Genomic DNA, 13271 nt, shown 5'->3' with positions numbered 1-13271 from the left:
AGCGCTCAGTACGGTGCCCTGCACATAGTAAGCGCTCACTAAATTGGATCGATTGAGGGATGAATGGGGCTTTCTCTAATGGTCTCAACAGGCACCAAGAAAGGTCGGAGGAGACACCGAGGACAAGCAAACTGCAGGACTTGATCTTCTAAAAATGTATTTCCTTTTTTAAAAATGGTGTTTGTTAACACCATTAGCAAACTAAACGCCGGGACAGATACGAGGTTGAACACGGTTCAAGTCCCACGTGGGGCTCACCATCAAAATCCCCATTTTACAGATGAGGAAACTGAAGCTCAGAAAAGTGAAGTGGACCTGCCCAAGGTCACACGGCAGAAATGTGGCAGAGCCAAGATTAGAACCCAGATCCTCTGGGTTCTAAATGGTCTAGACCCTAAACCGTAAGCTCGTACTCTAGACTGTAAGCTCATTTGGGGGAGGGAATGCGCCTATTTATTGTTGTATTGTCCTCTCCCAAGCGCTTAGTACAGTCCTTTGCCCACAATAAATGTTCAGTAAATACGATTGACTGAGTCTTGACTCCCAGGCCCATTTCTTTTCCACTAGGCCGATTTGCTTCTATCCACCCCAGCGCTTAGAACAGTGTCTGGCACGTAGTCAGTGCTTAATAATAATAATAATAGTAATGTTGGTATTCGTTAAGTGCTTACTGTGTGCCGAGCACTGTTCTAAGCGCTGGGGTAGATACAGGGTAATCAGGCTGTCCCACGTGAGGCTCACGGTCTTAATCCCCATTTTCCAGATGAGGTAACCGAGGCACAGAGAAGTGAAGTGACCTGCCCACAGTCACACAACCGACAAGTGGCAGAGCCGGGATTCGAACCCATGATATCTGACTCCCAAGCCCGGGCTCTCCACTGAGCCATGCTGCTTAACAGATACCATCATTATTATTATTATTATTATTATTATTATTCCGACCTCCTTCTTTCGATCTTCTGAACCCATTTGAGTTTGGGGAGTTTACCTGAGCTTCTGGAATGTCATAGTGACCCGGTCCCGGAGAAACATCCTCAGGATGGCGGACCATGAAACCACTGTCTCGGTTGGCCAACGAAAGAAACGGAGCGTAGCCGCCTACGAAAGAAAAGCAAAATCTAACACAAGCAGAAAACCTGAACAGGCACGGCCCGGGAAAACACTCTTCTAGATCTATAAACTAAAGCAAAATAACAGCTATACACGGTAATGATGATAATAGTATTTATTAAGCGTTTACCGTATGCCAAGCACTGTACCGAGCGCTCGGGTAGATACAAGATCACTGGGTTGGACACAGTCTCTGTCCCACGTAGGGCTCACAGTCTTAATCCCCATTTTTTAGATGAGGTGACTGAGGCCCAGAGAAGTGAAGTGACTTGCCCGAGGTGACACGACGGAAAACCGGAAGAGCTGGGATCAGAACCCAGGTCCTCGTGACTCCCGGGCCCGGGCTCCGACCACTAGACCGCAGTGCTTCTCACGGTAGAAATGGTGGGATCGACCGACCAATCGACGATATTAACTGGGAGCTTACTGCGTGCGGAGCACCGTACTAAGAACCTGGGCGAGTATAACATAATAGAGTCCGGTAGCTAAGCTCCCTGTCACTCACAAGTATCTATTAAGCGCTTACTGTGTGCCGAGCACTGGACTGAGCGCCTGGGAAAGTCCAATACGGCGATAAAGAGTGACAATCCCCGGTCACAACGGGCTCACGGTCTCCGGCGGCGGGAGACGTCAATAATAAATAAGTTCGGTCTTGGGAGTCAGAGGTGGTGGGTTCCAAACCCGGTTCCGCTCTTTGCTGTGTGACCTCGGGCAAGTCACTAAACTTCTCCGGGCCTCAGTTCCCTCATCCAAGGACACAGCAGACAAGGGGTGTAGCTGGAATTAGAACCCAGGTCCTCCTGACTCCCAGGCCTGGGCTTTCTCCACTAAAGCCACGTTGCTTGAGCGCTTCCCGTGTGCGGAGCACTGTGGCCTGTCCACACTCTGTACAGAGCACTGTACTAAGCACTTGGGAGAGTACACCATAACAGAGTTGGTAGATAAGTTCCCCGTCCACACCGCGTGCGGATCATTATAACGAAGCGATTCGGAGAGTGCTTCATTCATTCGATCGTATCTATTGAGCGCTTACGGTGTGCAGAGCACCGTACCGAACGATTCGGAGAGCACTTCATGCAGTCGATTGTATTTATTGAGCGCTTACTGTGTGCAGGGCACTGTACCCGACGATTCGGAGAGTACTTCATTCATTCACTCATTCAGTTGTATTTATTGAGCGCTTACTGGGTGCAGAGCACTGTACCGAACGATTCGGAGAGTACTTCATTCGACTGTATTTACTGAGCGCTGTGTGCACAGCGCTATACCAAACGATTCGGAGTGTACGTCATTCATTCACTCATTCGATCGTATTTATTGAGCGCTTACTGTGTGCAGAGCACTGTATCGAACGATTCGGAGAGTACTTCATTCATTCAAGTGTATTTATTGAGTGCTTACTGTGTGCAGAGCACCGAACTGAACGATTCGGAGAGTACTTCATTCATTCACTCATTCAATTGTATTTCTTGAGCGCTTACTGTGTGCACAGCACCGTACTGAGCACTTGGGAGAGGACAATACAACCACAAGCGGACATATTCCCGGCCTACGACGAGCTTATAGTTTAGATGGTGGGGAGACAGGCGTGAATAGAAATAAATAAAATGACGGATATGGATGTAAGCGCTGTGGGGCGGGGGACGGGGAAGAGAAAGGGAGCCGGTCGGGGCGACGCAGAAGGGAGGGGGAGAGGAGGAAAAGGGGGCTCAGTCAGGGAAGGCCTCTCGGAGGAGGTGGGCCTTCAGTAAGGCTTTGAAGAGGGGAGAGAGTGCCGGTCCGGTGGATTCGAGGAGGGAGGGCGTTTCGGGCCGGAGGTAGGACGGGGCCAGGGGTCGGAGGAGAGACGGGAGAGACGGAGGCCCAGGGAGGAGGTGAGCGGCACCAGAGGAGCGGAGTGTGCGGGCCGGGGGGTAGAAGGAGAGAAGGGAGGGGAGGTAGGAGGGGGCGAGGGGATGGACGGCTTTAAAGCCAAGGATGAGGAGTTTTTGTTTGATGCGGAGGTGGGTGGGCAACCGCTGGGGAGACAGCGTAGCTATACGGGACGGGGGAGGCGAGAGGGCTCAGCAGAGCGTTTATCCCCCGCCCGGGGGGCACCAAACAAGTCCGGAGCAGGGACCCTTGGTGGCGGGAACGAAGGCAGATGTCTCTCGTGTCCCCGGTGCCGAGGGAGCCTCTACGGCCGGGAGAAGCTCGGACGAGACCGACCCGGTATCCGGATTTCGGCCGGCGGCGCCGGGCGGCCGGTGCACCAGAGCGAAGGAGGCGGCCCGCGGAGGTGACCCGGGGACGGACGGCGGCGGTACAAGACGGACGAAGCGCGAGGGGTGCCGTGGGCCAGTCGAATTCAGTGGAGAGGGCGGTGTCGAGAAACAGCGTGGCTCCGTGGAAAGGGCCCGGGCTTGGGAGTCAGAGGTCATGGGTTCGAATCCCCACTCCGCCACTCGTCAGCTTGTGACGGTGGGCGAGTCACTTCACTTCTCTGGGCCTCAGTGACCTCATCTGTAAAAGGGGGATTAACTGTGAGCCTCGCGTGGGACAACCTGATTACCCTGTATCTACCCCAGCGCTTAGAACCTCTGCACATAGTAAGCGCTTAACAAATACCAACATTATCATTACTATCGAGAGCGTCAGTTTGGCCATCACGGGAAGGTAGTTTGGGTAAGGAGGCTAAATAGGGCACGAGGAGTTGAGAGAATCGGAGAGGGGTCAAAGGATCGGAGGCCTCTGCGGGGGAACAGAACTGATCTGGGGGAAGGAGACGTGAAGGACGGCCCAATATAAGAGAATCAGTAGACAAGCTCCCTGCCTGCACTGTGCACAAAGCACTGCATTAAGCGCTTTGGGAGAGTCCAATTTATTCATTCATTCATTCGATCGCATTCATTGAGCGCTTCCCGTGTGCAGAGCACTGCATAACAGAGTTGGTAGACACACTCCGTGCCCACCGCGAGCTTACCCACTGCCAACGGCACAAAACCGCAGTCATGAGCGGGATCAGAAACGTCAAGTCGCAGCCCAAACCCTCACGCTCCCCCTCGAGGGATGGCGCCGGTTGAGGCAGAGACCTGGTGTGGACTATTAAGGAGAGTCGTGGAATCCCTGGAGACGCTTAAGGAGAGAGTAGCAAAACACGGAATTATTATTCCCGACCCGGAGGCTGGGGGCTGAACCAGATGAGATAGTAATAAAAATGCTGCTATTTGTTAAGCGCTTACAGCACTGTTCTAAGCGCTGGGGTAGACACAAGGTGATCAGGTTGTCCCACGTGGGGCTCACAGTCTTAATCCCCCTTTTACAGACGAGGGAACTGAGGCCCAGAGAAGTGAAGTGACAGCGATACCCTGTCGGCCAGCTAGAACGTAAGCTTCTTGCGGGCGAGGAGCGGATCGCTTTTTTAAGGTATTTATTAAGCCCTCCCTGTGTGTCGAGCACTGTTCTCAGCAGTGGGGTAGATACAGGTGAATCACGGGGAATACAGTCCCTGTCCCAGACGGGGCTCACATCTTTGTGGTCGAAGAATTCCGGGATTTCAGCGAAAACTCTTCCCGTCCCTGTGCACGACTGCAAGTCCCATATAATTTTAAAAAAACAAAGATATGTTTTCGCTCAGTATTGCAGAGGTTTCTCCAAACGGTCTGGGGGAACGGGGATGGGAAATTGAGAAATGGGAAAGTTGGTATTTGTTAAGCGCTTACTATGTGCAGAGCACTGTTCTAAGCACTGGGGTAGATACAGGGTAATCAGGTTGGCCCACGTGAGGCTCACAGTGTTCATCCCCACTTTACAGATGAGGTCACCGAGGCACAGAGAAGTGAAGTGACTCGCCCACCGTCGCACAGCTGACAAGTGGCAGAGCCGGGATTCGAACCCCTGACCTCTGACTCCCAAGCCCGGGCTCTTTCCAAAAAAGATTTCTTTCCAGGAAAGTGAGAGCGTGAGGATATTTCTCATTTGTTTCTTTCTTCCTCCTAGAATCTGCAGAGGAAACTGAATGATAAGGTCAGTGGTTCCGTTCAGCGCTTATTACGAGTCAGATACTAGGCTACACACTGGGGTAGAGTCATTCATTCGATCATATTTATTGAGCACTGTGTGCAAAGCACTGTACTAAGCGCTTTGGGAGAGTACAGTAGAACAGCCAATAGATACATTGCCTGCCCACAATGAGCTCACAGTCTAGAGGGGGAGACGGACATCAATATAGACAGATAAATACAAAGTAATCGGGTCAGGTCATCCCCGGGCCACAACGGCTCACAGTCTAAACGGGAGGGAAACGGGTATCGGATCCGTTTTACAGCTGAGGGAACCGAGGCACAGAGAAGTGACTCGCTCAAGGTCACACGGCGGGCAACAGTCCGAGCCCGGTTGAGAACCCGAGCCCCCCGACACCCAGGCCTGGGTTCCCTCATCACCATCATCATCATTCATTCATTCGATAGTATTTATTGAGCGCTTACTATGTGCGGGGCACTGTACTAAGCGCTTGGAATGTACAAATCGGCAACAGATAGAGGCAGCCCCTGCCGTCTGACGGGCTCACGGTCTAATCGGGGGAGACGGGCAGACGAGAACGATGGCAATAAACAGGATCGCGGGGACGAGCGTCTCATTAAAACAATAGCAAACAAATAGAATCGGGGTGATGTACAGCTCATTAACAACATAAATAGGGTAACGAAAATATATATAATCATCATGGTATCTGTTAAACGTTTACTATGTGCCAGACACTGTACTAAGTGCCGCGGTGGACACAACCACCCCAGTTCCCACGACCCCGTGCTGATTCTCATGGGGAGAGCGCCATATAACGCTGGGGAGAGTGCAATATAACAACAAATCGACATATTCCTGCCCACGGTGAGCTCACGGTCCGGAGGGGGAGACGGACATTAATCTCAATAAATAAATGGCAGATATACACAGATCTACACCTAGGGGCCGGGGGGTTCAGAACAGTGTTTGACGGACAGTAAGGGCTTAATAAAGCTTAATAAAACACAGGCAAAGCTGAAGGGAGAAGCTGGTGGCTACAAAAACCCTGACCCCGGGGCCTCTTCCAAGCTGGAGGTGGGGCAGAGCGAAGCAGTCGGTCGGTCGATCATATTTATTGAGTGTTCAATAATAATAATGTCGGTATCTGTTAAGCGCTTACTATGTGCAGAGCACTGTTCTGAGCGCTGGGGTAGACACAGGGGAATCAGGTTGTCCCACGTGGGGCTCACAGTCTTCATCCCCATTTTACAGATGAGGGAACTGAGGCGCAGAGAAGTGAAGCGACTTGCCCCCAGTCACACAGCCGACAAGTGGCAGAGCCGGGATTCGAACTCATGAGCCCTGACTCCAAAGCCCGTCCTCTTTCCACTGCGCCACTCTAGGTGCGGAGCGCTGGGGGAGACACAGGGGAATCAGGTGGTCCCACGTGGGGGGGGGGGGCTCCCTGTGCATCCCCATTTTCCAGATGAGGCCACTGAGGCCCAGGGCAGTGACTCGTCCACAGGGACAAGGGGCGGGATTCGAACCCGCCACCCCGGACTCCCGAGCCCGGGCGGTTTCGACTGAGTCACGCTGCTGCCCCGGATGGAGCTCGGAGGAGGCGGCGGCGGCCCGGGACCCGGATGGAACTCGAAGAAGCGGCCGAGGACCCGGATGGAGCTTGGAAGGGGGGGGGCGGCGGCGGCCGAGGACCCGGATGAGACTCGAGTCCCGGCTAGCGGGGCGCGCGCATCCGGCGCATTGATCTAGGTGACGGGGCCGCTCCGCCTCTTACCTGCCCCTCGCTCCTTCGGGCAAGGCACCTGGTAGGAGCCGGGTCCCACGTGGGCTTCGGTGCCGCAGCGCTCGGCCCGACCGAACGATCGCGGAGCCCGGTCATACATGGCGCCGGGGTGGGGGGGGGAAGAAGAGGCGAGCGGATACGCGGGGCGCATGCGCCGAAGAGCGACCTGGCGGGCGCCCCACCCTTCGGCGGGAGGGGCGCGAGTCCCGTCGTCACGTCCGGCCTCGCCGCGCGCGACGACCGTAGAGACGGGGCCGGGGGGGCGGGTAGAGCGCCGCTTCCGGCCGCCTCCTTGGAGGGAGAACGAGAGGAGCGCGGGCGGGCTAGAGCGGCCCAGGAGGACCTAAGGAGGCAAGGGGAGAGCAATAAAAAGAATAACTGTGGTAATTGCGGTGTCTTCATTCATTCATTCGTGTATGATAATAACAATGATAATGATGGCATCTGTTGAGCACTTTCTAGGTGCCAAGCCTAAGCGCTGGGGTGGATTCAAGAAAATCGGGTTGGACGCAGTCCCTTGTCCCACCTGGGGCTCCCGGTCTCTCAATCCCCATTTTACAGATGAGGTAACGGAGGCCCGGAGAAGTGAAGTGACTCGCCCCAGGTCACACAGACGACAAGTGGCGGAGGCGCGATTAGAACCCGTGACCTTCTGACTCCCAGGCCCGGGCTCTGTCCACTGGGCCACGCTGCTTCTCTATTTATAATAATAATAATCATGTTGGTATCGGTTAAGCGCTTACTATGTGCAGAGCACTGTTCTAAGCGCTGGGGGAGACACAGGGGTATCAGGTTGTCCCACGTGGGGCTCCCAGTCTTCATCCCTATTTTACAGATGAAGTAACTGAGGCAAAGAGAAGTGAAGTGACTTGCCCAAGGTCACACAGCAGACAAGTGACAGAGTCGGGATTCGAACTCATGACCTCTGACTCCAAAGCCCAGGCTCTTTCCACTGAGCCACGACAGATAATAATAATAATAATGATAATTGTTGGTATTTGTTAAGCGCTTCCTATGTGCCGAGCACTGTTCTAGGCGCTGGGGTAGACAAAGGGGAATCAGGTTGTCCCACGTGGGGCTCACAGTCTTAATCCCCATTTTACAGATGAGGGAACTGAGGCACAGAGAAGTTAGATCGATATATGGATATAAATATATTGATATTTATATTGATGCCCGTCTACTTGTTTTGTCGTCTGTCTCCCCCCCCTCTGGACTGTGAGCCCGTGGTGGACGGAGATTGTCTCTATTTGTTGCCGAATTGTCCACTCCAAGCGTTTAGTCCCGTGCTCAGCACAGAGTAAGCGCTCAATAAATAGGATTGAGTTGAATGAATGAATTACTTTTCATCCAATTTCTACCGGTCTTGCAGGCTGTCCTAGTAGATTCCCTTAACTTATCTTGCCCTTTTCTATTTTTGATAGTCACTCACTCAGTTATCTTGCCCTTTTCTATTTTTGATATTCACTCACTCAGCTTGCCCTTTTCTATTTTTGATAGTCACTCACTCAGTTATCTTGCCCTTTTCTATTTTTGATATTCACTCAATCAGTTATCTTGCCCTTTTCTATTTTTGATATTCACTCACTCAGTTATCTTGCCCTTTTCTATTTTTGATAGTCACTCACTCAGTTATCTTGCCCTTTTCTATTTTTGATATTCACTCAATCAGTTATCTTGCCCTTTTCTACTTTTGATATTCACTCACTCAGTTATCTTGCCCTTTGCTATTTTTGATAGTCACTCACTCAGTTATCTTGCCCTTTTCTATTTTTGATATTCACTCACTCAGTTATCTTGCCCTTTTCTACTTTTCATATTCACTCACTCAGTTATCTTGCCCTTTTCTATTTTTGATATTCACTCAATCAGTTATCTTGCCCTTTTCTACTTTTGATATTCACTCACTCAGTTATCTTGCCCTTTTCTACTTTTGATATTCACTCAATCAGTTATCTTGCCCTTTTCTATTTTTGATATTCACTCACTCAGTTATCTTGCCCTTTTCTATTTTTGATATTCACTCACTCAGTTATCTTGCCCTTTTCTACTTTTGATATTCACTCACTCAGTTATCTTGCCCTTTTCTATTTTTGATATTCACTCACTCAGTTATCGTGCCCTTTTCTATTTTTGATATTCGGTCAGATTTATCAGGCGCTTACGGTAATAATAATGTTGGTATTTGTTAAGCGCTTACTATGTGCAGAGCACTGTTCTAAGCGCTGGGGTAGACACAGGGGAATCAGGTTGTCCCACGTGGGGCTCACAGTCTTAATCCCCATTTTACAGATGAAGGAACCGAGGCACAGAGAAGTTAAGTGACTTGCCCACAGTCACACAGCTGACAAGTGGCAGAGCTGGGATTCGAACTCATGAGCCCTGACTCCAAAGCCCGTGCTCTTTCCACTGCGCCACGGTGCAGAACAGTGTACTGAGCGCTTGGGAAAGCACAATACAACAGTCAACGGTGACGTTCGCTGCCCACGAGGAGCTGACGGTCTAGAGGGGGGAGACAGACATCAGTACAAATAAATAAAAAGAGAGGAACATAAGCGCTGTGGCACTGGGAAGGGGAGATGAAGAAAGGGAGCGAGTCGGGGCGACGCAGAAGGGAGTGGGAGAGGAGGAGAGGGGGGCTCAATCAAGGAAGGCTTCTTGGAGGAGACGGGCCTTCGATAAGGATTTGGGGCCCGGGGGGGGGAGTAGATGTTGGATTTTTTCCTCATTTTTCTCTCACACTCCATCACTGTATGGGACATTCTTCTTCAATAACGTTGGTATTTGTTAAGCGCTTACTATGGGCCGAGCACTGTTCTACACACCGGGGGAGATACAGGGTCATCGGGTTGTCCCACGTGAGGCTCACAGTTAATCCCCATTTTACAGATGAGGAAACTGAGGCACAGAGAAGTGAAGTGACTCGCCCACAGTCACACAGCTGACATGTGGCGGAGCCGGGAGTCGAACCCATGACCTCTGACTCCGAAGCCCAGGTTCAACGTCTAGGCAGTTTACCCCAGTATTCTTAAAAGTGCTCATTTTGAAGGGGTTGAATATTTTAAGCGCTTAATACAGTGCTAAGTGCTCAGTAGAGTACTTGGCACACTGTAAGGGCTCAGTCAGTAGGGTTAATAAATACGATTTGATAATTTTATTGCTAACCCTCCTGGCCAAGATCCATTCTCCTGGATTCCCCGGGAAGCCCGCAACTTGTAAAAAGAAAACGTGTCTGTTCCCTTCACAGCACTAGGTGGCCGACTCTCTCCACTTTTCTCCATGGAGCTGCCACTGATTTTAAATATAATAAAAATAATAATCATGGTATTTGTTAAGCGCTTGCTATGTGCCGAGCACTGTTCTAAGCGCTGAGGGAGATACAAGGGAGCCAGGTTGTCCCACGTGGGGCTCACAGGCTTCATCCCCATTTTCCAGATGAGGGAATTGAGGCCCAGAGAATAATAGTGATAATAACGATGGCATTTATTAAGCGCTTACTATGTGCCTAGCACTGTTCTAAGCACTGGGGGAGATACAAGGTCATCAGGTGGTCCCGCCTGGGGCTTGCAGTCTTAGAGAAGCATTGTGGCCCAGTGGAAAGAGCCCAGGCTTGGGAGTCAGAGGTCATGGGTTTGAATCCCGGCTCTGCCACTTGGCAGCTGTGTGACTTTGGGCAAGTCACTTCACTTCTCTGGGCCTCGGTCACCTCATCTGGAAAATGGGGATGAAGACTGTGAGCCCCACGTGGGTCAACCTCATTACCCTGAATCTCCTCCGCGCTTAGAACAGTGCTCTGCACATAGTAAGCGCTTAACAAATACCAACGTTATTATTCATCCCCATTTTACGGATGAGGTCACTGGGGTATAGAGAATAACAATGGTATTTGTCAAGGGCTTACTGTGCGCCGAGCACTGTTCTAAGCACTGGGGGAGATAGAAGGTTATCAGGCTGCCCCACGAGGCACTCACAGTCTTCATCCCTATTTTACAGATGAGGGAACTGAGGCCCAGAGGAGTGAAGTGACTTGTCCTAGGTCGCACAACGGACAAGCGGTGGAGCCGGGATTAGAACCCTGGTCCTTCTGATACAAGTAAGTGCTAAATAATTGCTATTACTACTATTCCTCTTCCTCCTCTTCCTCCTCCTTCTCTTCTTCCTCCTCCTCCTCCTCCTCCTCTTCCTCCTCCTTTTTTTCCTCTTCCTCCGCCTCCTCCTCCTCTTCCTCCTCTGAATATAATAATGTTGGTATTTTAATAATAATGTTGGTATTTGTTAAGCGCTTACTATGTTCAGAGCACTGTTCTAAGCACTGGGTAATCAGATTGTCCCACGCGAGGCTCACGGTCTTAATCCCCATTTTCCAGATGAGGTGACTGAGGCCCAGAGAAGTGAAGTGACACACAGCTGACAAGTGGCAGAGCCGGGATTCGAACCCATGACCTCTGACTCCAAAGCCCGTGCTCTTTCCACTGAGCCCCGCTGCTTCCCTTGCATGGTAAGGGCTTAACAGATGCCATCATCATCATTATCGGTTTTATAAGATAAAAGTTGGCTTTGCCCGGTTGGGAGATCGGGAGAGACGTGACTGCTTAACTAGCCCGTCGTTGGGCAGGGATTGTCTCTGTCTGTTGCCGAATTGTATGTTCCAAGCGCTTAGTACAGTGCTCTGCACACGGTAAGCGCTCAATAAATACGATTGAATGAATTAACGAATGGCCTTTGCCAGCTATGGTTATTAGGACTCGTCCAAGAATCGAGAATAGAGGCAAATGCCTTTTTCCTGCATCGAGATTCCTGTAACCTGGGACATCCCGAAGTTTGGGAGTCAGCGCTGTGGAGGCTTGTGGCCCAGTGGGGAAAGCATAAGGACCTGGGTTCTAATCGCTTGTCTTCTTTGTGACCTTGGGCGAGACACTTTGCTTCTCTGTGCTTCAGTTACCTCATTTGTAAAATGGGGGGTTAAGACCGTGAGCCCTATAGCCCGGGCTTTGGAGTCAGAGGTCATGGGTTCGAATCCCAGCTCGGCCACTTGTCAGCTGTGTGACTGTGGGCAAGTCACTTCACTTCTCTGCGCCTCAGTTACCTCATCTGTAAAATGGGGATGAAGACTGTGAGCCCCACGTGGGACGACCTGATTCCCCTGTGTCTCCCCCAGCGCTCAGAACAGTGTGCTCTGCACATAGTAAGCGCTTAACAAATACCAACGTTATTATTATTATTATATGGAGCAGGGACTATGGCTAAAATGAGAAACTCCTACCTACCCCAGTGCTTAATACAGCGCCTGGCACATAGTAAGCACTGAACAAATACCATTAAAAAAAGTCCAGAAAGGCAAGAGGGGTTTCTAAAGTGAGTTTCTAATTCAGATAGGTGCCAAAGCCATCTGAAACAGGCAGCAGAGGGAGGAAGACTGTAGATTCCAGACTGTAAGTTCCTTGGGGGCAGGGAGCATTAATTAATTAACTAATTATGGAATCTGGTAAACTGTTCTAAGTGCTGGGGTGTGTACAGATTCATCAGGCCTGTCCGACGTGGCCTCAAAATCTACCTGGGGGGAGAACAGGTATTTAAACGCCATTTTACGGTTGTGGAAACGGGAGCCCAGAGAAACGAAGTGACTCGCCCAAGTTCACGCAGGAGGCGGTTGGCGGAGCTGGGATTAGAACCCAGGTCCTCTGACTCCCGCGCCCGGACTCTTTATCGACCGGGCCGCTCTGCTTCCTATTGATTGGAATCCCTTGATCAAAATTTCAGAGCTTATTCGAAGGAAGCGGCGGACGCGGGAACGTTCAACTAGCGGCGGATACGGTTTTCCCGGAAAAAGTATTCACCTTCTAGAGAAGGTGAAAACCTTGGCTGAGGAATGTGCAGATTTCTCTCCTTGGCATAAATAAAGAGGATCGACTTATCGCCGGGGCAGGGTTTTCCAGTTCTCTTTGGCCAAGTCCAAATCCGCGGTGTCTGAGCTAACCGCTTCTGGGAGCGTAAAAACCAAGAACGGATCTTGCCCCGGCTCGAATTTGAAAACCCCAATCGGTTGCAAAAAGACTCCCCCAGAAAAAACAAAACAAACACTACTCTTCTTAGGTAGGACTCAATAAGTCCTCCTTCTGATCTCCATTCACCACAAATGGTATTTAACATACGCCTATCCGACGTCTAGATCGGAAAGGAAAACGAGAAACCTAAAGCGATATGTGGGAAAGAGACCGGGCAGAGAGCGATTGGTTTTGGTAAATGTTGAGAACGAGACCCATTTATATTCAGCTCATGACGGTGCCTCTGTGAGCTTCATTTTAATCATCCGCGTTCTCGCCTCATTACGTTCGGAGGGCGAGTCCTTCGAGAGAAGCGGAAAACCATGCAA

At 50.9% G+C, this 13271-nt stretch overlaps 1 protein-coding gene across 3 annotated transcripts in view; it reads right to left on the bottom strand.

Annotated features, from left to right (window-relative positions):
- STPG2 (sperm tail PG-rich repeat containing 2) overlaps window positions 1-7094 on the bottom strand; it is a 419016-nt gene extending 411922 nt beyond the window's left edge. For 2 of the 3 annotated variants that reach the window (XM_029076955.2, XM_007668299.4), the window contains exons 1-2: window positions 6890-7089; window positions 989-1098 (exon numbers count right to left, since the gene is read on the bottom strand). In XM_029076955.2, coding sequence (XP_028932788.1) covers window positions 989-1098; window positions 6890-7049 — 270 coding nt within the window. In that variant the 5' untranslated portion in view covers window positions 7050-7089. Of the gene's footprint in view, window positions 1-988; window positions 1099-6889 lie in introns of all 3 variants that reach the window. The other variant, XM_039913717.1, reaches the window with a different exon arrangement.
- Between the last annotated feature and the right edge of the window lie 6177 nt (window positions 7095-13271).

The sequence above is a fragment of the Ornithorhynchus anatinus genome, chromosome 12, assembly GCF_004115215.2.
Source record: "Ornithorhynchus anatinus isolate Pmale09 chromosome 12, mOrnAna1.pri.v4, whole genome shotgun sequence".
Classification (NCBI taxonomy): Eukaryota; Metazoa; Chordata; class Mammalia; order Monotremata; family Ornithorhynchidae; genus Ornithorhynchus; species Ornithorhynchus anatinus.
The sequence above is the reverse complement of the archived record's forward strand: the minus strand, read 5'-3'. Positions and strand labels throughout refer to the sequence as shown.